Consider the following 23,557-nt stretch of genomic DNA (forward strand, 5'->3'; position numbering starts at 1 on the left):
CCCATGAGGACTGGTGATCACAGAGGGGAGCGTGCCTCACTGCACACGCACTTACACACACATATGTATATATATATATATCTACGTGTGGCCATCAGCCGTGCGGCCCCAAGTATCTTGTTCCCTTCCTATCCCCGTTGCTAATCTATCTATAGTTGCGGGGGGCATGGCGTTGCCGCCAGTCCACCCGCCGCGACTGATGCCTCTAACATGTGGGTCCTCACGCGTAGCCGTACAGGATCTTGCCGCGCTTGCGCAGCGCGTTCACGACGTCCACGGCCGTGACGGTCTTCTTGCGGGAGTACTCCGTGTACGCCGTGGCGTCGCGCACGACGCCCTCCACGAACGACTTGATCACGCCACGCACCTCGTCGTAGATGACGCCGGAGATGCGCTTCACGCCGCCACGGCGCGCCAGGCGGCGGATGGACCCGCGGGTGATTCCACGGACGTTCTCGCGCAGGATCTTCTTCTGGCGCTTCTGCGTCCCCTTCGCCTCGCCGCTCTTCTTGCCCTTCGCCATCTTGCTGTGGTTGTTTAGCTGTGTGTTTGGTTGCTTGGTTGCTTGGTTCTGCGCGGTGTGTGAGGGCGAGGGGCAAAAAGAAAGGAAAAAAAGAAAAAAAAAGAGAGAAGGTGCAGCTGGACGCCCATGAGGACTGGTGATCACAGAGGGGAGCGTGCCTCACTGCACACGCACAGACACACACATATGTATATATATATATATCTACGTGTGGCCATCAGCCGTGCGGCCCCAAGTATCTTGTTCCCTTCCTATCCCCGTTGCTAATCTATCTATAGTTGCGGGGGGCATGGCGTTGCCGCCAGTCCACCCGCCGCGACTGATGCCTCTAACATGTGGGTCCTCACGCGTAGCCGTACAGGATCTTGCCGCGCTTGCGCAGCGCGTTCACGACGTCCACGGCCGTGACGGTCTTCTTGCGGGAGTACTCCGTGTACGCCGTGGCGTCGCGCACGACGCCCTCCACGAACGACTTGATCACGCCACGCACCTCGTCGTAGATGACGCCGGAGATGCGCTTCACGCCGCCACGGCGCGCCAGGCGGCGGATGGACCCGCGGGTGATTCCACGGACGTTCTCGCGCAGGATCTTCTTCTGGCGCTTCTGCGTCCCCTTCGCCTCGCCGCTCTTCTTGCCCTTCGCCATCTTGCTGTGGTTGTTTAGCTGTGTGTTTGGTTGCTTGGTTGCTTGGTTCTGCGCGGTGTGTGAGGGCGAGGGGCAAAAAGAAAGGAAAAAAAGAAAAAAAAGAGAGAAGGTGCAGCTGGACGCCCATGAGGACTGGTGATCACAGAGGGGAGCGTGCCTCACTGCAAACAGGCACACAGACACACACATATGTATATATATATATATCTACGTGTGGCCATCAGCCGTGCGGCCCCAAGTGTCTTGTTCCCTTCCTATCCCCGTTGCTAATCTATCTATAGTTGCGGGGGGCATGGCGTTGCCGCCAGTCCACCCGCCGCGACTGATGCCTCTAACATGTGGGTCCTCACGCGTAGCCGTACAGGATCTTGCCGCGCTTGCGCAGCGCGTTCACGACGTCCACGGCCGTGACGGTCTTCTTGCGGGAGTACTCCGTGTACGCCGTGGCGTCGCGCACGACGCCCTCCACGAACGACTTGATCACGCCACGCACCTCGTCGTAGATGACGCCGGAGATGCGCTTCACGCCGCCACGGCGCGCCAGGCGGCGGATGGACCCGCGGGTGATTCCACGGACGTTCTCGCGCAGGATCTTCTTCTGGCGCTTCTGCGTCCCCTTCGCCTCGCCGCTCTTCTTGCCCTTCGCCATCTTGCTGTGGTTGTTTAGCCGTGTGCTTGGTTGCTTGGTTGCCTGGTTCTGCGTGGTGTGTGAGGGCGAGGGGCAAAAAGAAAGGAAAAAAAGAAAAAAAGAGAGAGAAGGTGCAGCTGGACGCCCATGAGGACTGGTGATCACAGAGGGGAGCGTGCCTCACTGCACACGCACAGACACACACATATGTATATATATATTATATCTACGTGTGGCCGTCAGCCGTGCGGCCCCAAGTATCTTGTTCCCTTCCTATCCCCGTTGCTAATCTATCTATAGTTGCGGGGTGTGTTGTATCGAATGTGGGATTATTTTTGGGTTTGTGTGTTGTTCTTGATGATCTTCCATCAGATGGGAGTCCCATCAGCGGCATGTTGTCGCAGTTGTATCTCGGATTGAATTGCGAGATTTTCTGCTACTGCTGTGGGTACTATGTCTGTGGTTTGGGTGGGTGGGTGGTGGTGGTGCCTTAATTTTTGTTGTATTCTTTGTTTGTGTGTGCGTGTGTGCCATGTTGTCTACCTGTGTGGTGGTATAAAAAAGTGCATGAAAGGAAGTGGAGATGATTGTTGGTTTGTTTGTGTTTTTTTTTGTTGCAGGTGTTTATCAGTACTGTGTGGGGAGCACATACATGTAAAGACAGAGAGGTGAAGGAGGTTGATTAAATAAATGGTTCGTGGTGCTTGTTGAGGAATTCCTGGTCGCATGGAGAAATGTTGTCCCAATTTTTCTTTTTTTTCCTTCTTTTTTCATGTTTACTCGTTAGTTGTTTTGTATGCGTGTCGGGCCTTCTTTTTTGGTCGCACCGCCGTGTCGTCGTCCTCGGAACTGGCGGAGGTGCCGTCGTCGTCGGAGTACAACTCGCCCTTTGCGGCTTTTATTATCCGTGAGAGGGACGTGGTGCTGCCGCTTTCGTAGTCATCGTCGTATTCATCGCTGCTGGCGCCGTTGTCGCCCCCGTTGGCGGGCCGCCTGCCACCATTCGCGGCGGTCACACCGGCCTCGCTGAGTGATGTGCTTTTCTTAATTTTCCTGTCGCGCTGCAGCCGCCGTAGCCGCCGCAGTCGCTTTGCGCGGTCGGCATCCTTTTCCGCCTCCCGCAGCACGCGCTCCCGCAGCCGTCCCGCGTAGTCGTCGTCGTCGCCCTCGTCTTCGCTTCTCTCACTCTTCGACGCCACCGCCGCTGCGAGGAGGGCAACGCGGCGCTTTTTGGCTTCCTCGTCCTCCTCTTCTTCCTCCTCTTCGTCCTCGTCGTCAAAGACGATGCGCTCGCTGAGGCCGAGGTCCCGCACCCGCAAGTCCGCCGCTTGGATGAACCTCCGCACCTTCCGCTTCGAGAGACCAGCGATGCGCTCCGCCGGAGTCAATCGCATGGATGCCGCCTCCTGTTGCTGCGACTCGTCACCGTCGTTGTTGGTGTTGTCACGCCTCTGGTGGGTGTTGTTTGTCCGTCGATGCTGCACGAGGAACCCGTCATCATACTCCTCCTCCTCATCGTCGTCGTCGCCACGGCCGGGGCCAACGCACCGACCCTTCGCTTCATTACTAGCACTATTATTATTATTATTATTATCATCATCGTCATCCCTTACGGCGTAGCGTTGTTTTTGCTGAAGTGTGCGGAACATGTCGGACGCGCCAAGATGCTTCTCACGGCGAGTGACGTGTTGCTGCTTCTGCGCCTCCTGTTGCCCTTGTTGCCGGGCCATGTAGTTGACGACGTCCCAGGGCAAGTTCTTCGCCCCACGTCGCAGGTTCCGCAGCTCCGCCATGTTAGGCACCTTCAACAGACCGAGCGAGTGTGCAAAGGCATCAAAATCAATGGCGTTCACGTCAAAAACAAGTTTGTTGGCGGAGAAGTAGACGGAGCGGAGGTACGCAATGAAGGCCTTCTGCGCCTCGTACTTGAGTCCCTGCACTACCAACGCGACGAATATCTCCTTTGACTCCTGCAGCAGCCCGGGACGAATGGCGATCTCCCGCAGTGGAATATGCTTATGCGCGAGGAAAGACAACATAGGAGTCTCCTGCGGGGTTAAAAAGAGCAGACTCACCCCACGTGCCCCAGCGCGTGCGGTACGCCCAGCACGGTGAATGTACGTTTGTGCGCTGTCGGGACAGTCATACTGCACGGCCCAATGCACAAGCGGGAAATCCAGTCCGCGCGCGGCAATGTCGGTGCAGAAGAGAACGGCAGCTTTGCAGCGGCAGAACGTCAAGAAGACCTCCTCTCGACGGAACTGCTTCATTTTGCTTGTAAGGCACATAGAAGGGATACGCATCTTCTTTAAAATCTTGGAGAAGGCAAGATACATATACCGCACCTGATTACAGGTGCTTACAAAGACGACGGTCTTGTCATTCGGGTGTCGCTTGAGAAACATAAGGAGGGCATCTAACTTGCGGTGCAGCTCGACCACAATGAAGTTCTGGCAGAGTGTTGCCGGCGTGGGTGCGGCAGTGGAGGCGTGTGTCGTGACATATCGCTGATTCCGCAACGACATCTGCGCAAGCATCTGAACATCCGTCGTCTGCGTCGCAGAAAAAAGAAGCGTCTGCCGTGCTGTTGGCAGGTGCCGCATAATACCGCAGATCGCATCACGGAAGCCCATGTCCAGCAGCCGGTCCGCCTCATCCATGACAAACAACTGCATGTTGTCGGTCACGAGGTCCGCGTCGTCCTCGAGGTGGTGCAGAACGCGACCGGGCGTCCCGACAATAACGCTGATCGCCGCCAGGCGCTTCCGCTCCTCCTCCACGTCCCGGCCGCCCGTAAGAAGCGCAGCGGAGTGTGTGTGCTTGTAGCCGACAAGCTGCAGCACCTTAAATATCTGCAGCGCGAGCTCACGGGTGGGGCTTAAGACAAGTGCCCCCACGCCCATCGCCGTGTCCCACTGCTCGACAAAAAGCCGCTCGAGCACAGGCACGACAAAACATAACGTCTTGCCGGAGCCCGTCTTGGCCGCACCGAGCACGTCATAGCCGGCGAGCGCAAGATGCAGTGCGTCGCTCTGAATGGGCGTCATGCGCTTGTAGCCGCCACGCTCAAGGCCGAGTTGAGTGCGCTGCGACAAGGGCAGCTGATTGAAGTGCGTGTATGCGGGCGGCTCCCCTGCCGCCTTCTGATTCCCGCCGGGCCTGTCGCCACCCTCCGCGGAGTCCAACAGGGCGCGTAACTCCTCAATTCGCGTTCGGAGCTCGCGAATCTCCGCGCGATTCAGCCGCGACCGCTCCTGTCGCTCCAGCCAACGCTGTTGGTTCCTCTTTTGCTTCGCCCTGCGTCGATCCTCGTCCATGACGTGGAATTCACACACACACGCGTGCAGACTGAAAGAACGAAAGAAAAAAAAAGAGTGGGTGAAAACAATAAAACAAAACAATAAATGCAAAGAAATAAACACAATTAAAGTAACGCAATCAAAGTCCGTCCGTAAGTCATGCATGTATGTAAAGAGAACATTTCAAAAAGAAAAGAAGGAAAGAAGAAGAAAAAGCAACATTAAACAAGACTAACAGGGGTAAAAAAAAAAAAAAAAGAAAAAAAAAAGGCAAAAATGTCGGACTGTCTCTCTGCCCTCTCTTTTTCTTTTTTCTTCTTTTGTGTGTGTGTGTGTGTGTGTGCAACCAGCGATGAATTGCACTCACACCTATACATTGCAAAGGGCGGTTATTCCCCAGAGGCAACACAACATGCAAACGCCATTTCCCAAAACAACACGCATAGACCGGCAAACAACAACAAAAACTAAAAGAGAAGCAGCAGGCTCATTTGCATTCGGGGCTGCAGGGATGGGGTGGCGGGAGCGTTGCGTCGCCTTCTTTGCCCTCTCTCGCACCATCAAAAGTCGCGGTATGTAATGTCCATCTGCGACAGTTCCTCCACTTTTGTCTCCTTCTGCCGTGCCTCCGTGAGCTGCTGACGGAGCTGTGCGACACGCGATGAAATGACTTCCTTGCGGAACTTCGAAAGGTGCAGGCGGATGAGGCTCAGTGCGCCGTGAATGTCGCCATAACCCGCGTCCTTAAACATCCACTTCGCCACGGACTCCGCAATGAGGAGGTTGTGCACGTAGCCCTCGCTGCCGATGCTACCGCACGTTGGGCAGCGGAAGAGACTCGGCGCGATGCTCAGCGTGTCAAAGCACACCAAACAGAAGACGTGGCCACACGGCCAAAACAGAACTGGGTCTTCAAACAACAGACCGCACACACGACACGTCAACGCCTCCTCCAGGGCGTCATTGATGTCTGTTAATTCCTCTACGAGGAGCTCGAGGCGACGCACGTGTTCGCGGAAGATCTTCTCCTTCTCCGCGAACACAAGCAGCCACGAAAGCTGCTGCTCAAGAGTTTCCGAGACAATGTTGTTCTGCACCCCCAGAGTGCGGTACCGCGGACCGCGTGCGAGCTCCTCCTCAAATGTCCAGCCCACCGTCTGGTCTCCCAGCTCCTGTAGCGTGCGCCAAAGCCAATAGCGGTGCAGCATGTTGACGCGGCTCACGAAACGCTCACGTATCAGCTCTTCATTGACCCGGATCTTTTCCTGAAGAGACTGCACCTCCGCCTCCATCGCCGTGTGAGTCTCCGTAAGGGTTTTCTCACGCAAGCGAATGATGCGTCCCACCAAATTTGACATGATCTTCAGGCGGCGCGTTATCCGCTCCGTCTTTTGGATCTCAAGCTCCAGCTTCTCCGCCTTTTCCTGCGCGCGGCGTGCCACGATGTTCGACAGCCCCGGCGCCTCGCTCCCACGGTTAAGCCTCTCCAACTCCAACTCCGCAAGCCGCGTGCGCAGGGAGGAGAGAGATTGCGCAAGCCTCACCGCCAACTCCTGCGGCTGCCGAAGGGACAATAAGCCCTCTAGCGATTTCTTGGAGACACCCAACGGCTGTTCCTCGTCCCCTAAAAGTTCCTGCAGCTTCTGCATCTCATCCACGTCCCGCGGCTCCATTGTCGCCTTTTTGTTGTTCTTTCGTTTCCGCGGCTCAGAGCCATCCGGAGAACTTTGCCCCTTCTTTTTCCCACCGGTCTTTTTGGGCATCCTAATTGTGTGTGCTGGGAGCAGGGGCAAGAACAACAACAACAACAAAACAACAAAAAAAAAAAATAAACAGAATGCTTACGGCATGTATCCGTTGATTTACACGCATCGGTACACACCACATCAGGCAAAGGAAGGGAGAAAGGAGATGAGGCCCACTTCTGTTCGGTAAGAGTGTGCGCGGCGGCTGTTTTACACGATTCACAAAAACTCGGCCTCGGGTGTCCAGGAGCCGTCCAGCAACCCGATACGCCGCCCCTTAAGACTATAAATTCGTTCTCTCTGGAGAATAGGCTCAAAGCACTTGCGACAGTGGAATTCAATTAGTTTCTTTGCTGCGAAGCCACCAGCCACATCCGCCACATTGGTTTGAATGCTAACCTCTCGCAGATGTGTAAATACACGTGGGAAATCGCAGTCGCCATGCATTGCAACGACGCTTCGTGACGCCTTCGCCGCAGCCTGCGCCCTGTCTGTCGATTCCGACGTGGTGCATGGAGCCTTCGCCGTTCTTTTCGTCCTTCGTTTGGTCGCCGGGGTGTCGGAGTCGCCCAAGACAAAGGTGCCGAGGTGGTCGCAAACAAATGCCTCAAGGCGAGGAGGAAGCGGAGTCGGTGGCGCCGTGATGGTGAACTCCAGAAGACTGACTGGGTGCACCGAGTAGTACGCATTCCGTCTCACCTGATACGTACATACACACGACGACGGCGCCGCCTCCGCCGGCAATCGCGTCGCACGTGCCGTGGTGTCAGGGTGACTGCAAATGCCCTCCGTGTTGCTGTCTCTATGCATCGGAGCGAAGAGGTGGTCGGCCTCCACTGGACGCGGCTCTTTCAGCGGCATGTGCCCGGCAACAAGGACGTCATACCGCATAGTCACAGACTGCAACGATGTCGAGAAGGGGTGCCGGTCGGCCAGTGTCACCACCACCGGACCGGATGCGTACATGTCCACATTATTTAAGACACGCACCTTCACCTCCTCCGGTTGAAGCTCACGCTGCAAGACAGGCTGCACTGTGCGGGAACGCAACGCCGCCTCCACGAAAGATTCAACCGACACATGGTGATAGTTCTTATCAGCCTCCGCACGGCGCATCGGGCAGAAAGGCGGTTTGTACACGGCAAAAGCAAACCAGCGGGATAACACGGCGTCATCGCATAGCAATCGGAGCGACTTGGGACTGATGAGGTGCATGTTGCGGAGAAAGCGTGTCTGTAACTTCTCCGCCGTGAGGGATGTGGACACTCTGGCTAACTCGGCGGCATTGCGCAGAAGTGTCTCTTTGCTGTTGCTGCGTAAAATGTCCGTCAGTCGCCTCGACGGGGTCTTTGAAGTCATTTTCTTTTTCCCTCTTAAACCCCCCCCCTTTTTTGTTTGTTTGTTTGTTTGTGATGCCGCCCCACTCCCCTCAGGGAATTTGTGCAAATGTGGCTTACGCAAGCTCCTCACACGTAAAATAAAACAATGAAAAAAAAAAAAAAACCGCATGAATGTTATTTCTCGCAATCCAGTAGACAAACAAAATGCACACACACAAAAAAGGAAAGAAACAACCACAAAAACAATAATATAAGAGCTGCCCAATGCGCTACGACAAAAAACAGCGGCTCCCACAAAGAAAACAATTCTCAGGCATCGTGTAAAACAAGAGTTTACCGTGCCGGCGAGAAGTCCATGACGTGTGACGCAATATTCGTTCCCACCGGGGAAGCCACTCCGCCAATAGACGGCGTAGGGCCTCCGTGAGAGGATTCCACGGAACGCGCTCGGACTCCGGCCCCACCGCCGGCTGCAGTCTCGTTAGGCCCGTCGGACTCCCCTCCCTTCTCCTCTGCAGGGGGTCAAAAGCTCCACAGTGTGCCCCATTACACACGCGTCAATTCCTTCAACATTTCTTCAATCGCACGGAGGGAAGCGAGGCCAATGGCGTGTGCAGAATTGGCGGTCCCGGCATTCGAAGAGTGGCAAGAGGTGACGCACCTTATTCAACAACCCCTTTCACCCAGAGAGTCCGTCGTGCGATGCACGTGTACTCCTCCCATCCTTTGATCAGCACGGAAAAATCACAATGGATGTTGGAACAACCCGTGGGAATCGCCAACAGCAGAGACATCCGCAAACCAAAGCCGCTGACTTTAATACGCCTTCCTTTCGCGTCATACGGGTTGCCGACGGCGGCCAATTCATGCACAGACGATCCAACACGGTGGAGCACCACTAATATATATATATATATATATCAGATTCCAAAAGGACAAAAGCCAATTAAAGAAAGGCCGTCACTGTGTTCATCCTCCAGCCTTCGTTGGCACTGCCACAACCATTACTCATAACAATAGCAATAATGGGGTGAGGAAAAAGGGTTATTACTTACCATCCTTCGCGCTGATGGAAGTCCTTCCTTGTTTTTTTTTTTTTCAGTTCCCTTCTTTTCCTCCTCTGGGGTTAATTTATTGTAGTACGTCCCTTTTTTTCTTTTTTTTTTCTCCATCCTTGCTTCCATGATTACTACTCAATCGCCGGGCTAGTAGCCCTGAACTTGCATCTTGCGTGAGGTGGGATTGACCGGCCCCGCACCCAACCGCTTTAGTTCACGGCGTATCTGGCGCTTACTCCGCTGTTTTTGCTGCGTTTTTTGTTGTTTTTTCCCTTCGGCGTTTTGTCGTGAGTTGTCCGTGACAAGCTCAATGATGCCGTCGTCGTCGTCGATGATGAGTTCCACTTCACCATCATTGTTCACAAACGTATCCATGACGGGATCGAGCTGGTGGTTTGTGCGCTTCTTCCGCCGAAGCGCGGCGCCCGTCAGTGTCCTTATGCGGTTCGCATTGGCCTCTGCATTGAACGCTTCCTGCGCGGTGAGGACCCCGCGGATGCCACTCGGCCGCGCGTAAAACATCAGCGACGCCGCCTTGTCAAAGTCCTCATCCTCTTCGTCATTTTTATCGGCATGAGCATCCACCGACATATCGCCCTCCTCGCTAATGGCCCGGGCCTCCGCCGCACTGTCAAGATCGTCCCACTCGTCACCGTCGCTGCCATCATCGTGGCAGTCGCATTCAACATCTTCCCACCCATCACTGTCTTTTCCATCCACATGCGCAGCAGGTAAGCCGACGACACCCGCATCTTTGGAGGGAGCGTAGTTGGGAGGGGGCTCAACGTACAAAAGAGCACCATCCACATACAGCTTCAGCACATCCCGGGCGGCACGGGACTTGTTTGGCCTGTCGTGTGCCCCCAAGTAACCACGCCTACGTGCCAATGCGTTGAGGAAGCGCTCCACCAAGGAATGACTCTCGTCCACATCGTCCTCAGCCCGCAGTGACACACCAAATTGTTTCTGCAGAACCTCGCGCGGAATACGGCGACATAATACGTTGACAGCGGACAAGGCATCGGTGGCCGTATCGATGGGCAGAATGCCGTCACAGACCATCTGTTCCCGTGTCGACGCAAACGACGGGAACACAAGACCCGGGCAATCACACAAGGCGACACGACGTTCGTTTGGGATGACAAGTGTCTGGAAGTGTTTGGTTTTGCCCGGTGTCGCGCTGACCACCACCTTCTTACAGCCGAGAATCGCGTTGATCGTGGATGACTTCCCGACATTGGGGTATCCAACAAGGCCAACCATAAGCGGTGTGTTCGCATCCTTTATTCCATAAACGGTGCGCCAGAGAGCAAGGCGGTCTAGAAGCTGCACAGGGTCCAAAACGGCCCATGGATGCAGCGCCTGCAGCTGCGACACCCGCGCATCACGTGCCTTCTCGCTCTCTGTCGGCAGTGGCGCCACTCTCGACGCTTGTTGCTTTTCTTGGCTGCGGCGCGCCTTCTCTGCCCGTCGCTGCTCGACGAGCTCATAAGGGTTCGCCACCTCCACCGGGGCCCGCAGCGACTTTTTGTTGTGCCGACGTTTCTCCCTTCGGTGCCGCAAAAGTTCGGGAACACAACTGTCATCCAATTGGTGGCCGTCAGCATCCAAAAACGCGTCTTCTTCCTCGTCGCCATCGTCCGCTTCCTCGTTCTGCTTTCCCTCCTGAGTTGCCGTCCTGCTCCCATCCTTCTCTCCGGCCGTTTCCGAGTTTGCCTTTGCGGCAGGAGCGGCGGAAAAAAAAATGAACGGCTCCCCACGCTCCGCGAAATACGTCGCCCACTCGCTGCGTTGACTCTCCGTGAGAAGATCAGACTTGTTCAGTAGGAATATAATCTCCTTTGACTTCCCTGCCGCATTGCACGTGCTTCGCACATACGCCTCGAAATCTGCACACCGAAACACGAGTGGGTTCCTGGCGTCGAGAATCATCAGCACCACATCCGCCCGTTCCACGACGCGCCACAACTGACGCCACACCTCCAGATTCTTCTCATATGGCGTCATGACAACTTTGTGCTCCTCTTCCATCTTCGCAAGAAGCCTCCTCCAGTCAAAAAACGCCGATGTCTCCATCGCCTGTACCGCCTCAGCTGACATGCCGTATTCCCATTTGGGTCGACGCGGTATTGTCAGCAACTCGCTGAGCTTGAGCCAGTCTACGCTTTCTTTGCTCATCGGCAGTACCTTGTCATTTGTGACGACATGTGGGGTTCCGTCAACCACAACACGGATATCCCGTTCCGCCTCATACCCCTTTTCGCGTGCATCCGCAATGAGGAGGAACTCCTCTAAATTATTTGTCTCCCAAATGGACTTTAACGGGGCACCTTTTTGTCGCTGCTGCTGCTGACGTTCCTCCTCCTGTAATATGGCTGCATTGCGCTCAGCCTCCAGCAGCCCACGGTACTTTTCGCGCTGGCTGCGTTGCGAGGCCTTTTTAGAGCGTTGAAAACTCTTTCCGAGAGACTGCATGCGTTATACGTGTGTATTTAATTATATAACCCCTCCTTATTGTGTGGGTGTAGATGTATACTTAAAATTCTTTCTGTGTTTGCGTGGAGACAAAGGAAGGGTGCCTGTCTTTTTCTTCGCAATCTTCCTTCCTTCCTTCCTTCCCTCCTTCCTGTGTGGCTGTAACCCTATTCCAAGCGAAGAGTGGGCAAAGTATCGGAAAGCCGCAGCAAAAGAAATGCATGTCAAACACGGAGAAAGAGAAAAAAGACTCGGCTCATCGAAAGCCACCTCGACGACAACGACGACGAAAACAACAACAACAAAAGCTCCTCACAGAGACACAGAGCCCCCGTCGTTTCATTTGCATTCTTTTATTCCTTTTTTTCTTCTTATTATAAGTCAGTGACACCATCTCCTCTTCCACACCAAAGAAAAAGCAGCCACTCCCCCAAAGTCCTCCTCTTCTTGTATACTCAATGATTTAGTACGACGCATCGTAGACCTGCCCCTCAGCGCCATCGGGAGAGCGTTGGCGCTTGGGCATCACGTGGTAGTTGCCCGCAACAGTGGGCTCGAGAACACCCGTCGGCGGCATACCTATCGATGGCATGTAGCCTTGTTCTACATGAAAGGGGGGAAGGATACATGACGGAGGCTGCTGCTGCTGCTGCTGCTGCTGCTGCTGCTGTTGATGATGATGCTGCACCGGGGGGGCAGATCGCAGCTCACCGTGCCCGTGGGCATAGCTGCATTGATCACCCTTCACGCAACGGCCTAGCGCAAAGCGCTGACAGAGCTTTGTCTTGAGGAAGTTATCACGCGGTGCAGCGTAGTACGCGTGGGAGGATCCTTGGGGCGGAACATAGTACGACGCTCCGTCTCCCTCCACAACCTCCTCCATGGCGTTGTTCTTCATTGCAGGGCCGGCTGGTTGTGACAAAAAGGCATTCGTCCCCGTCAGCAGCGATGCCTCGCCCCCTGCCTGCATCGCGCAATACAGCCTCCAGCTGGTCTCGTTGAAGCCGTAGTTAAAGTAGTCCTTGAGGTTTACCGCGGGGTCGTCCCATGGGCGCTTCTGCATCTGCGCGATGTCATATCCAAAGACGGCGCTGTTTATCTGTGGCCCACTGGCATGCTGCACGCAGAGCGGGATAAGGCCCGACACGTCTCCCTTCGCCTCCTCCACATCCTTCTGCTGCTGTTGTCTTTGTGGCTCGTCTTTTACCCTTCCTCCCTCACTTCCGCCCGCGGCCGCAGGTGGTGGCAATTCTGTGGCCGTCAAAAAGGGCCCCGTGTTCCCATCCGTGTGGTCAACCACGAAAGGGTTCTCGTCACTATCCGCCATTTTTTTTTCTCTCTTTTCCTCGCTGTTTGTTTGTGTTTGTTCGTCTCCCTTCGGCTAATGATACTCTTGACAGCATGACAACACGACCCGGCGCAAACACCAGTGAAAACAGAGACTCGCAGGACCATTCGTACGCTCTCACATGTAGACGCATACAAACACACATGTGGAGATATTCACGCAGTCGTCGTCACATTATTGTGGCAACAACAACAACAACAAAATAAATGAAAAAAAAAAAAAAAATAATAAAAATAAAAAAAGACAAATCCGTCTTCTCTCAGCATATATATCTCGTTCGCTCGCTCGCTCGCTCTTTCTTTCTCTCTCTCTCTCCCTACCCCACTCCCACGCAGAGACCCCCTCTTTGCAGAACACAGCATCGCAGGAACAATGACTGCTCCGTCAATAGTACAAATAATAAATAGTAACAAAAGTAATATTGACAACATAAAACAAAAAAGAAAATGTTTAATTCTTTTTTTTTTTTTTTTTGGGTAGTGGTGGTGGTGGTGGTGTCTACGCAATCAACTGCTGTGGGTTTTCAAGAAGGCCCTTCAATGCATTGTTGAACTGCACCATGGCCGCGCCTTCAATGACGCGGTGATCCGCCGTACTTGAGAGGTGCACAATATTTGCCCTTACAACATTGCCGTCGACGTCAAATCGGGGCAAAACCTGCAGTCGCCCAAATGCAGATATCGCAACCTGCGGTGGAAAAATCATTGGTGTGGCGTACGTTGCCCCAATGGTGCCGACATTGCTGATGGTAAATGTGCCGTCACGCATGTGTTCCGGTGGGATTCGATTCTTGCGGCCCAATTCGACCAACTCGTTTACCTCCTGCACAATGTCCATGGTACTTTTCTGCTCCACGTTTCGAACAACTGGAACGATCAAACCCTTTGGCGAGTGGACAGCGAAGCCAATATTATGTGCCTTCCTTATAATAAAACTCTCACATTTTTGAGAGACATGTGAGTTGATTTGCGGGTGCTGCAGCAACGCCAAAGATGCCGCTTTGATAAATAGAGGCAACAACGATAATTTTGGAGTTGCGTCACCGGGAGAGCGTGGCGTCAGGTTTCTCCTTAGCTCCTCACGAAACTTCAAGAGAGACGTCAACTCAATCTCGTCACACGCTGTGAAGCTTGGAATCTTTCCCGCCTCTGTCATGGTGCTCACCATTACATGGCGGATGCCCGTGAGGAGTGAAACCACCACATCGCCCTCATCGTTGCCATGACTCTGCGCGTGTGCCAAGACATCCGTCTTTAAAATGCGCCCATTCTCACCCGTACCTGACAACTTTTCAAGGTCGACACCGCATTCACGTGCAAAACCTCTCGTCGCAGGGGTGGCCAACGGTTTCACTGCGGTGGTGGTGGGGGTCGTACTTGTCGCCTTTATCTTCTGCTTCCCTGGGCTGCTGCTGCTGGCGGTGGCGGTGGTGGTGGGTTCTGCCACGGCAGCCGCTTCCTGCGGTTGGGGCTCAGCTCCTGAGGCGTCATCCTTCACGTCGTCGTCGACCTCGATATCAACGAGGGGGTGACCGACCAGCGCAGACTCCCCAACCGTTATGTGAACAGCCCTGATGACCCCTGCGTACCTGGAGGTTATGTCCACCAACGCCTTATCGCTCTGCACCTCACATATCTTGTCAAACTCCTCAATCTTTTCCCCCGGCTTCACAAAGACCGTCACCACATCCACCTTCTGTATGCCCTCGCCAATGTCAGCCAGCTTGTACGGAATGATGGTCCCCCATCGGGGGCGACTGAAGTGAAAAAACCGCGCCGCACAAATCCTGTGAGGCCACAGTGCGATGCGTCGCATCAATTCAAATTATCCTCGGCTCCACCTAAGCTTCAGAGCGTAAAAGAAAGAAAAAAAAAAAAAAAAGAATATCCACATCGTCAGTCACGCTCGCCATATAATTCGTGTCACCCACAATTACCAAAGAGACCCCTCCCCCAAAGAAGAAAAAACAAACAAAAAAGAAGGACCAAAATTATCAGGGGGGTATTAAAATATGCCAAACAAATATATAACTTTATTGGAGGAGGTGAGGGATCCCTTGACAACAAATCCCCTCCAATAGCTTCTAGACAGGGCTCTATCATATGTGCATCTATGCAGCTGAATATGGACGATACCTCATGGGCCCCCCCTCACCCAAACGTTTCCCCAGAAACAAAACCCGGTAAATCATAATTCGTGGTAATTAATGATGAGAATAATAATTCTTCCTTCTTTCTTTGCATCTATTGTATTGACCCGCCTCTTCTTGCCGTTACATATATATATATATATATATGTTTCTCTTCTTCTGGATATTTCTTCTATAGGTCTAAGCAGAACGCATGCGCAACTTCAGTTTAAGCAAAGCAGCCTTTAATTGTTCCGCTGTCATGGTGGGATACGACCGAGAGTACACGGACGACGTGGAAGGTCCACTACTACTGGTACTGCTACTACCACCATTGCTGCTGCTTCCACTGTTAGCACTGGTGTCAATACTTGTTGCACCGGCCTCATATTCATCTTCACGCGTCTCTTTTCCAGGGCGCCGTGCCATTGAAAGTGGGGAACTCATTGAGCTAAGAGTGACGTTTCCGTGACAAGTAGAGACATCCACCGTTTCATTGACGTCTGCGCTGTCTGAAGACACCTTCGCCAGCTTGTCCTGCAGCGCCTTAAGGTTTCGAAGGAATTGTTCGTGATGTAGCGCCAGGTTCGGAGGCTCGTCGTGAGTAGACAAATTGGGTTGTGCAACATCTGGCTTTTTTGCTGTCGCGGCCGAGGGGCATAAAGAGAGTGGTGGCGGTGGTGGTGGTGGAGATGGCAGTGACAACGACGATGACGGCGGCACCTCCAGCGGTAATGACTGCTCCGACGACCGCAACGTGCGGAACGGCGATGAATTCAGTTTGGTTGACACCACCACCTGCGGCGACATGGGCGTCGGTAGTGGCGCGACGGACACCGCATTTGGCGCATTGCTTCCTGCCTCCGATGTCGCCTTCTCTTCGGCATCATCAGCATCCGCCGGCGCCTCCTCAGGGATGGGGTACACATGAAAGGGCCTCGGGTGCAATTGCACGACGACTTCTGATTCGCCAGGCAACAGGCACGACACGCTGGAGAGAGGAAAGGGACACATTTCATCGGCATCATCGTTGTCCTCCTTCAAACTCAATTCATCGTTAAGAGGCAACGGCCCACTAAGAAACAGTTGCCCAAACTCCACCTCCTCCTGCGCTTTGAGCACCGCTACTCGCCGTGTCTCTAACTCCTTGCCGCTCACCGAATTGTCATCCTGCGGCTCCGCGACAATGCGCTGCTCCAGTGCCGCCATATTCGCTGCCCGCCGCCTGGCTGCTTCGCGTGCCTCCTTCGCTTCCTTATCGCGCTCCGACAAGTACGCCGCCGCCCGCTCCGCTGCCCCGCGTTGACACTGCTGAAGCTTTTCCCTCTCGCCCGCCAGTTCTCGTTTCCGCTCCTCGGCAAACTGCACGGCAGCAGCCTCACCGCGCGCCGCCCTGCGATGTCTGTCATCATTATCTGCCGTCACCATCACCACACTTGCGACTGGTGTCGGTGTGCGTGCTTGCATAATTGCCGTGTGCGAGAGAGCCCCGGCAAGTGGAGAGCCGTGTGACGCAAAAGACGGCGGACGTGGCGACGGCCGGGCAATCCTCGTCTTGCTGCGTTTGTCCTCCACCTCCCGCACCGCTTTCTTGCGCCCCACAATGCTACGATGCGGCTCATCTTGTAGTGCCCGCGTGACACGCTCCGTAGCCCGTGCGATGCGGTGCCTCTCCCGCTCCAACGCGTGTTCGGCCACCCAAGCGTTTATCTCGTCGCTCGCATGTCGTTGTTGCGCCGCCGTCAATTCAGCCGCCCCCCGCATCCCCTCACCGAGTCTCGACTGTCCGTCGTACAGGACCCGATCAATGAGCGCGGCCTGCTGCTGCACCTCGCACTCCCACTGCTTTCGCATGTCTTCTCGCACCTTGACTGCCTGTGCACTTTTCTGCGCCGCGTACGCGCGGGCTCGTTGCACTCCAATCGCACTCCCGATACGTCGCGCCTCCTCAAAGCGCGCGCGCCGCATCGCTGCTTCCTGCTGCTCCCGCAAATATCGCAAGGACACCATTCACTATATATATATATAGATAGATATATATAGGTGTGTGTGTGTGTGTTTATTGATTCTGTATTCCTTTTTGTACTCTTAAACTCTTAACAATATCGTTCTTGTTGTTGTTGGTTAGAGCCAAAAGTTATTAAACTCAGAGAGCCAAAAATCATACGCACACACACTGAGAGAGAAAGAAATGGAGAACGAAGGGACAGGAGAAACAATATAAGAAAAAGATCACGTTTATTCCCCAATAAAACAAACATAACAACTCCATAAGCCCATCACGCATTGCCTCACATTCATATATTTATTATGATGTCTACATGTATTCACAATGCGCTCAACGATTTACCTTCTATGTGTGGCTCAGTGCGCCGGATGAAGGCTCCACACGCACCACCGACGGCGACGACGTGTTGCCGTCAGGGGCATATTCCGTCAACTGCGTGGACGGCGCATGTGACAACGTCACACCTCCCGCAGAGGACGAGAGACGACGGCGGTGACGCGTCGTAGAGTCAAACTTGCGCAATGCCTGCGATACGGCAGCTGAGAACTCCCGCAGCCGCTCATCCACATCGTCCTCCTCCCGCTTGTGAATGCGATCTGCAGCCTCACTTTGTTCCCGTTGTTCCTGTAACAGACGTCTAAACTCCGTCACTTGACTCGCACTACGCTCTGCCTCATGCCGCCATCGCCCAACCTCCGCACGCAGCTCTTCTTCTATGCGACCATGTGCTTGTCGTTCCGCTCGCATTGTTTGCATCTCCTGCTGTAAAGCCGTAAGTGACTTCAGCTCCGACTCGTAACTTTGCTTTTCAGTGCGTAATTTGTGAAGTTCCCCCTCACTTTCCCTGAGACGGTGATGGGCACGTGCAAGCTCCTCCCGCGCAGCGTGCAACGCCCCCTCCTGATCCATAATACGTTGGCAGAGAAAAGCCACAAGTGCCTCATCCGTGCCGATAAAATGTTCCATCTGCTCCCGCAGCCTTGCTTCCCCTCTTTCTAAAGTTTGCTCCACGTGGTGACCCGCGTTCGTGGCAAGGCTCTCCAGGCCTCGAAGTTTTTGCTGTAGCTCCCGCAATTGTTGACAGGACGCGTTGCACGCTGTGAGAACCTGCTCATGCGCGTACAGGGCCTCTGATCGGGCTGAGAGGGTGCGCCGCTGACCCTCGCTGCTACTGCAGTGACTCTGCCGCAGCACCTCCTTCGCGCGGCCGAGTTCATACCGCAGCTCCTCCACGACACGCTCCAGACCGGCCTCATTGCCCCGACTCACTCGCAGCGCCTCCTCAACCTGCTTCAGCCGCTCTGCGCCGTCGTGTTGGATCTTCGCGACCGCCTCTCGATGGCCCGAGATCGCAGCGTTGAGATCGTCGGCGTATTTGCCGGCCTCCGCCTCCGTGCGAAAGAGCCGCTCCGTCAGTTGCTGGAGTCTGCTCTCTAACACGGCGATCTGCTCACGCTGCATCTTGCTCTCCTTCACGGCAGACTCCTGCGCCAGCCGGGATTCCTGCAGCTGCGCCTCTAAACCCGTCACAGTTGCCTGCAGCTGCGCCGCACGCCGCTCATGTTCCTTCACGGCACTCACCTTCACCCGCAGCTGATGCATGAGGTTGAAGTTTATGTGCTTCAGGTCCTTCTCCAGCCCCTCCTTCTCCACACTGACGGATGTGAGCCTCTCGGCCGCCGTTTTGCACCGGGCGAGAAGCCGCGTGTTTTCCGCCTTCAGTTCTCTGTTCTCGTCGTTGAGCGCTGCGAGAAGCCGCTTCGTCTCGGCAAGCAGCGCCTCCCTTGCCGAGTCCATCACACCCGTTACGGCCCCTGTTGGTTGATGGCAACGGCAACGGCGGTGGACAACAAACACAAAAAAGAGCCAAAAAAAAAAAGACGGTAGAAAAAAACAAACAACAAAAAAAAATGCGAGGAGGGCGCACGCGCGTTTGTGGAGGAACAGCCATGCATGAAACCTTTTTTTTTTTTTTTCAGCACGTGGGGGGCGTAAAACAGAGCAGCAACAAACGTTATAACAAAAGTAAGGAATATAAATATATAAATAAAAATAAATATATGCATGTAATTAGGCATGAAGAAAGTAGAGGGAGGCAAAAAAAAAAAAAAAAAAAAAAAAAAAAAAAGATGTCTTTTTGATATAAATTTTATATTTCCGTATCCCTCCACGCCCCCCCCCCCCTCTTCTCTCTCTTTTTGTATTTCGTCCACTTCCCCTCCGCCACGCATCGTATGATGCATGCACATGAATGAATGACTTTTAGGCTGCCGCCGCCGCCCCCCTCCTCCTCCTCCTCTTCTATTCTCCTCCCACTGCGGCGTGTGAGTGTGCAATGATAATAATAATAATAATAAAAAGCAAAAGAGCAAAAGAGCAAAAAAAAAAAAAAAAAGCAAAGGGAATTATTTACCACAACCTCTCTCTTCCTCTTCTTCCTCCTAAATACTGTCCTTTTAAAGAGCTGAACGGGACTGCAGAAAAGCCCGTGCCATGGGGACTCCCACCTTGGCCACGGCAAGAAAGATGTGAAGCTTTTCTCTCGGACAGCGGTCAATAATCTCCCTTAGTTCCATCCAGTGGACTTGAGAGAACTCCTGTTGCGCGCAGGTTTCTTTGGGTGGAATGACGTTCACCTTCTCGATGTTGCCGGAGTCTGTGAAGAAAAGCAGGACGCGCTGCTCCTGGCCCTGGAAACCAAAGTTCCGGAGATTTGATGTGCGGCGAAGTTCGTAGCGGAACTCCCTCGGATCACCGCTGGGCGGCGGAACTTCCCCCACGAAGTGAAGGTCCTCCTTACGAAGAGAAGTCTCTTCGTACACCTCGCGGTACGCGGCATGGAGGAGATCGGCGTCCTTCTCTATTCCGCCCTGCACAAACTGAAATAAATTGTCTTGAATGCGCCTGCACCCAAGAAAGCGAAGGTCCTCATTAAATATGGCAACACAAACGTTCTTCCTGTACATGGATTAAATGCGTACTTCTGGGCGCCCCTGTTTGGGTTTCAAGAGAAAGACCTACCTGTACTTGTTTCCGCTCCTCGCTGCTTCTACGCTTCAAGCTCCCCAACCCACCCCGCTCCCTTCTCAAACCACAACCACCACCACCACAACAACAACAACAACAACAAAAATATAAAAAAAAGAACGTTGGCGACAATGGTGAGAAGTACACACAATGCAATATCTAATAAGATGGACTGACAAAAGAGGGTGGCAATTGGAAATGAAGCGTGCATGTGCGTAACGGAGACGACGCAAGGCTGTTGTGCAAGAGAGCTATGTACGTTCCCTCTCATTTTCAGCACCGCATCAACATTGCTCCGCAGAAAGTCACGCACTGTGGTTTGTCACGCCTCTTCTCGAGAGAGTGCACGGTAGTAGCGCCGTTTGTAGTCGAAGGACTGCACGGCCTCTTCGGCCTGCGTTGAAGTCGGTCCGCTTTTCGAGGCGGCCCACGCAACGACGTCGCCCAAACGCTGCTGTTGAAACTCGCGGTCCGGCGGGCTCTGAATCGGCAGCCAGCGGCCATAACTTTCTGCGGGGTCCTTCCGCGTCCACGGGACAATCAGTCTGCTCTCCTCCAGCTGCTCCATCATAAACTCGGCGAGTGGTGCGGTGTCTGTAAACGTGACAATTCCGCGCGGATCTGCAGGACCCTCACGCACCCTCAGCACTCTGTGGACCAAACAAAGAAATTCCCGCGTAACAAGACGTCGGTAACTCCCGCTTTCCGACCAGAAGGGGACAGGCATCGGCACGACGCACACATCGGCTGTGGTAGGCGGCATGAGGCGCTGCAGCAAAAATGGTGCGTCGCTGCGAACAAAATGCACTCGCGGGCCGTACCGTGGCACCAGCGCGGTAGCTGCATCCAGCAATGCCGACAGCGCGTGATCCACAACGAACACACTATGCGCCTTATCCATCGCTAGCTGCCTTTGGAGGTATCCAACGCTTCGAGAGCCAACAATAAGCACATGTCGTTTCGCCGCCGACGTCCATGGCTGGACAAGAAGCCGTCTAAATTCTTCAGTGACATGTGTAGCAAGCGACCCCCGAAGCCCCTCGCGGTGCACTCCGTTCGTGGGCGGAAGAATTGCCAACTGAAACGCAGGGAAATGCACAGCGACCTCTTCATCGTAAGTCGCATGGGCGCTGCCGTTGCGCCGCTTCAGGTTGTCCGCCACCAGAGAATCGTGGCGTCGCACGGCGTCGTGGAGTTCCTCTTTTTGCTGCTCCGCCGTTGAGCTGCGGGTAATAAACATGAGTTTGGGCGCCAGCAAAATGGTGTGGCGGCGGCTCGACAGCATCTCCTCTCACGGAACAGCAGACAGCAAACCGTCCCAGTTCCCTTCCTTCCTCTCCACCTTGCAGATAGACATAGACCACCCCAAAAGAAACAAACAAACGAAGAGTGAAGAGGCCACAAAGAGGGAGAGAGACAAAGAGAGAGAGAGAGAGGGTGAAAGCGGGAAAAAAAGAAAGCAAGCGTATTTGTGACAATTTTATTGCGCCGCCAGTGGGTCCCGCACAGGAACACATCGACTTTGGGCCCACCGCCGCACTTCATCATCCGGCATCTCCAGCAGCCCCCGCAATTGTTTTCCCCGCGTCTCCATCCCTCTTCCGTAGCGACTGCGGTAGTACCTGCTTGCGTAGCGTGCATAGAGCATATCCTTTTTCACCCTGTCGCAGTGGGCGGGTAGTTTCTCCAGCAGAGCCGCCACCACCTCCTCTCGACTGCTCTCGCTCCGCGGCTTAACCTCAAGCAAAAGACGCCGCAGTGACGGGGCAGCTGGGATCGCCACGGGTTGGTGACAGAAGGGCGACAACAGCAAAGCACGACCCAACGCCATGGACGACGGGCAGAAGACCATTTTTTTTTTGTCAACAGGCCAAAGAAAAGGGAATAATAATAAAATCCTCCGCCTCGTCCTACTCTTTTTTACCCGCCGCCAGCAGCTACGGCCCACCCACCGATCCACCCACAGAAGACCAGATTAGCCCTCTTCCGTGCAGGGGAAAAAAAAAAAAAAAAAAAAAAAAACAGCTAAAAAGAAAGGGCAAATGAGAGGCGATGCAGAGACATGCTGCAATGCGTATACTCAACAAGGGGAAGGGGATAATAAAATAATAAAACAACAAGCCGACAAGAAAGTCTCACACACGGACACAACACAACACAACACAACACAACACAACACCCATTTTTTCTTCCCTTTGCTCCCTTGAGTCAACATCGTGCAAAAGCGACAAGACTGCCGCCACAGACCTCCGTGCGTGTATATAAATAAATAAACAAATATAGCGAGAAAGAAAGGGGAATGGGGAGGGTAGAAGCAAAAAGGAGGAAAAAAGCAAGAATAAACGCACAAAACAAAGTCTTCGCTCGCGGTCTTTATTCCTTTTGAGGGGGCGGTGGAAGAAGAGATGCATGTGTATATTCTCACCGTAAAAGTCTTTCAGCTGCGCAAAAGCCTTTCACCCATTTTCCTCTCTTTTTATTTTATTTAAAACATAAAAACATTTTCTTTTTGTTTTTGTTTTATTTATTGATCGAAGGAACATATCTTCCCAACCCCCTTCTTCTTTTTCTTTTTTTCTTCGTTTTCCTCCACGCCCCTTCTCTTCCCTGGAGAGCAAGTAAAGCAATGCACACATACATCTCTTGAAAATACATATATATATATATATATATATAGTTCCCCTCCCACACACAGAGAGAGAGACTCTCTTTCTCTCTCTCACCTCTTTTTTTTTTTTTTTTTCGGCTGCTTTGTTTTCTTTTCTACGACATGTCGGCCACAATAATACATTGGCAATAAATCGGGTTGCCTGACAGAAGGAAGAGGAGTAAAAGGAAGTGGTTGGAAAAGTCTTCTACAGGCGCTTGAGACGCGGTACAAATCCAGGGACGCTCTTTCCCAGTGTACGTGGGGAAACAGGGCCCTTAACTTCCTTCGACTCCTGCCGCTGCGGCTTCTTAATGGCCATGCGCATTTTTCCGTTGGCCACTAATATGCAGCCTGCGCCGTTTTGATGCCCGGCGTAGTCGGAGGTGGAGAAGATCGTCACAACACGGGCGTTGTCGGACAATCGCAGACCATCCGCCTTCTCCTGGTGAGCACGAAAGATGTATTGATAGTTGTAGCGCTCACAGAACATGTCAACGGCGCGAGAACCAAATGTTTTAATATCAGGCCCACGCGGGTTCGGACCAAAGCCGTATTTATCGAGTTGGTGGTTTGGTGGGGCGGGGTCGGACCACAACAAGTCATTCACCATCATGCGCTGTGCGACGTTTGTCGGGTCCGTACACTGCACTACAGGGACTCGGGGAAAGGAGGGGTCGGAGAG

General features: G+C 53.6%; 15 protein-coding genes across 15 annotated transcripts, besides 33 other annotated features; all 15 read right to left on the reverse strand.

Annotated features, from left to right (window-relative positions):
• Positions 1-18,216: a sequence feature (heterozygous, Esmeraldo-like haplotype).
• On the reverse strand, positions 221-523 carry Tc00.1047053510351.11 (histone H4, putative; the record flags this gene model as incomplete). Its single annotated transcript, XM_805759.1, has 1 exon — positions 221-523. One exon carries the CDS (start codon positions 521-523, stop codon positions 221-223), a length of 303 nt encoding a protein of 100 aa, XP_810852.1.
• Positions 599-633: a sequence feature (A-rich).
• On the reverse strand, positions 867-1,169 carry Tc00.1047053510351.20 (histone H4, putative; the record flags this gene model as incomplete). The annotated part of the gene is made up of 1 exon (XM_805745.1): positions 867-1,169. One exon carries the CDS (start codon positions 1,167-1,169, stop codon positions 867-869), a length of 303 nt encoding a protein of 100 aa, XP_810838.1.
• On the reverse strand, positions 1,516-1,818 carry Tc00.1047053510351.31 (histone H4, putative; the record flags this gene model as incomplete). The annotated part of the gene is made up of 1 exon (XM_805758.1): positions 1,516-1,818. One exon carries the CDS (start codon positions 1,816-1,818, stop codon positions 1,516-1,518), a length of 303 nt encoding a protein of 100 aa, XP_810851.1.
• Tc00.1047053510351.40 (ATP-dependent RNA helicase, putative) lies at positions 2,574-5,261 on the reverse strand (the record flags this gene model as incomplete). The annotated part of the gene is made up of 1 exon (XM_805746.1): positions 2,574-5,261. One exon carries the CDS (start codon positions 5,259-5,261, stop codon positions 2,574-2,576), a length of 2,688 nt encoding a protein of 895 aa, XP_810839.1.
• Positions 3,032-3,074: a sequence feature (CT-rich).
• Positions 3,360-3,397: a microsatellite.
• Positions 5,339-5,365: a microsatellite.
• Positions 5,418-5,439: a microsatellite.
• Positions 5,657-6,859, reverse strand: Tc00.1047053510351.50 (hypothetical protein, conserved; the record flags this gene model as incomplete). The annotated part of the gene is made up of 1 exon (XM_805747.1): positions 5,657-6,859. One exon carries the CDS (start codon positions 6,857-6,859, stop codon positions 5,657-5,659), a length of 1,203 nt encoding a protein of 400 aa, XP_810840.1.
• Positions 6,887-6,915: a microsatellite.
• Tc00.1047053510351.60 (hypothetical protein, conserved) lies at positions 7,061-8,200 on the reverse strand (the record flags this gene model as incomplete). Its single annotated transcript, XM_805748.1, has 1 exon — positions 7,061-8,200. The coding sequence occupies one exon, from the start codon at positions 8,198-8,200 to the stop codon at positions 7,061-7,063; it is 1,140 nt and encodes a 379-aa protein (XP_810841.1).
• Positions 8,232-8,252: a microsatellite.
• Positions 9,083-9,102: a microsatellite.
• Tc00.1047053510351.70 (hypothetical protein, conserved) lies at positions 9,387-11,714 on the reverse strand (the record flags this gene model as incomplete). Its single annotated transcript, XM_805749.1, has 1 exon — positions 9,387-11,714. The coding sequence occupies one exon, from the start codon at positions 11,712-11,714 to the stop codon at positions 9,387-9,389; it is 2,328 nt and encodes a 775-aa protein (XP_810842.1).
• Positions 11,838-11,867: a microsatellite.
• Positions 12,178-13,041, reverse strand: Tc00.1047053510351.80 (hypothetical protein, conserved; the record flags this gene model as incomplete). Its single annotated transcript, XM_805750.1, has 1 exon — positions 12,178-13,041. One exon carries the CDS (start codon positions 13,039-13,041, stop codon positions 12,178-12,180), a length of 864 nt encoding a protein of 287 aa, XP_810843.1.
• Positions 12,351-12,400: a microsatellite.
• Positions 13,262-13,304: a microsatellite.
• Positions 13,335-13,357: a microsatellite.
• On the reverse strand, positions 13,561-14,877 carry Tc00.1047053510351.90 (dihydrolipoamide branched chain transacylase, putative; the record flags this gene model as incomplete). The annotated part of the gene is made up of 1 exon (XM_805751.1): positions 13,561-14,877. The coding sequence occupies one exon, from the start codon at positions 14,875-14,877 to the stop codon at positions 13,561-13,563; it is 1,317 nt and encodes a 438-aa protein (XP_810844.1).
• Positions 14,919-14,946: a microsatellite.
• Positions 15,336-15,358: a microsatellite.
• Tc00.1047053510351.100 (hypothetical protein, conserved) lies at positions 15,392-17,200 on the reverse strand (the record flags this gene model as incomplete). Its single annotated transcript, XM_805752.1, has 1 exon — positions 15,392-17,200. The coding sequence occupies one exon, from the start codon at positions 17,198-17,200 to the stop codon at positions 15,392-15,394; it is 1,809 nt and encodes a 602-aa protein (XP_810845.1).
• Positions 15,495-15,550: a microsatellite.
• Positions 15,859-15,891: a microsatellite.
• Positions 17,205-17,232: a microsatellite.
• Positions 17,544-18,995, reverse strand: Tc00.1047053510351.110 (uncharacterized protein; the record flags this gene model as incomplete). The annotated part of the gene is made up of 1 exon (XM_805753.1): positions 17,544-18,995. One exon carries the CDS (start codon positions 18,993-18,995, stop codon positions 17,544-17,546), a length of 1,452 nt encoding a protein of 483 aa, XP_810846.1.
• Positions 18,217-19,062: a sequence feature (areas merged during assembly that could not be assigned to a particular haplotype. This can correspond to areas where the two haplotypes were merged or to regions with more than two copies in the genome that were merged during assembly.).
• Positions 19,047-19,109: a sequence feature (A-rich).
• Positions 19,063-19,146: a sequence feature (heterozygous, non-Esmeraldo-like haplotype).
• Positions 19,147-20,147: a sequence feature (haploid, non-Esmeraldo-like haplotype).
• Positions 19,230-19,260: a sequence feature (AT_rich).
• Positions 19,296-19,326: a microsatellite.
• Positions 19,533-19,555: a microsatellite.
• Positions 19,655-20,164, reverse strand: Tc00.1047053510351.120 (hypothetical protein, conserved; the record flags this gene model as incomplete). The annotated part of the gene is made up of 1 exon (XM_805754.1): positions 19,655-20,164. The coding sequence occupies one exon, from the start codon at positions 20,162-20,164 to the stop codon at positions 19,655-19,657; it is 510 nt and encodes a 169-aa protein (XP_810847.1).
• Positions 20,148-23,557: a sequence feature (heterozygous, Esmeraldo-like haplotype).
• Positions 20,288-20,328: a microsatellite.
• On the reverse strand, positions 20,548-21,510 carry Tc00.1047053510351.130 (hypothetical protein, conserved; the record flags this gene model as incomplete). Its single annotated transcript, XM_805755.1, has 1 exon — positions 20,548-21,510. One exon carries the CDS (start codon positions 21,508-21,510, stop codon positions 20,548-20,550), a length of 963 nt encoding a protein of 320 aa, XP_810848.1.
• Positions 21,630-21,685: a sequence feature (GA-rich).
• On the reverse strand, positions 21,706-22,077 carry Tc00.1047053510351.140 (hypothetical protein, conserved; the record flags this gene model as incomplete). The annotated part of the gene is made up of 1 exon (XM_805756.1): positions 21,706-22,077. The coding sequence occupies one exon, from the start codon at positions 22,075-22,077 to the stop codon at positions 21,706-21,708; it is 372 nt and encodes a 123-aa protein (XP_810849.1).
• Positions 22,223-22,247: a microsatellite.
• Positions 22,371-22,404: a microsatellite.
• Positions 22,699-22,754: a sequence feature (AT_rich).
• Positions 22,875-22,901: a microsatellite.
• Positions 22,931-22,990: a sequence feature (T-rich).
• Positions 23,081-23,557, reverse strand: Tc00.1047053510351.150 (phosphoprotein phosphatase, putative; the record flags this gene model as incomplete). The annotated part of the gene is made up of 1 exon (XM_805757.1): positions 23,081-23,557. A coding segment is annotated over one exon (477 nt), but the record flags the coding sequence as incomplete, so codon positions are not given.

This window comes from Trypanosoma cruzi, genomic scaffold, assembly GCF_000209065.1.
Source record: "Trypanosoma cruzi strain CL Brener 1047053516719 genomic scaffold, whole genome shotgun sequence".
NCBI lineage: Eukaryota > Euglenozoa > Kinetoplastea > Trypanosomatida > Trypanosomatidae > Trypanosoma > Trypanosoma cruzi.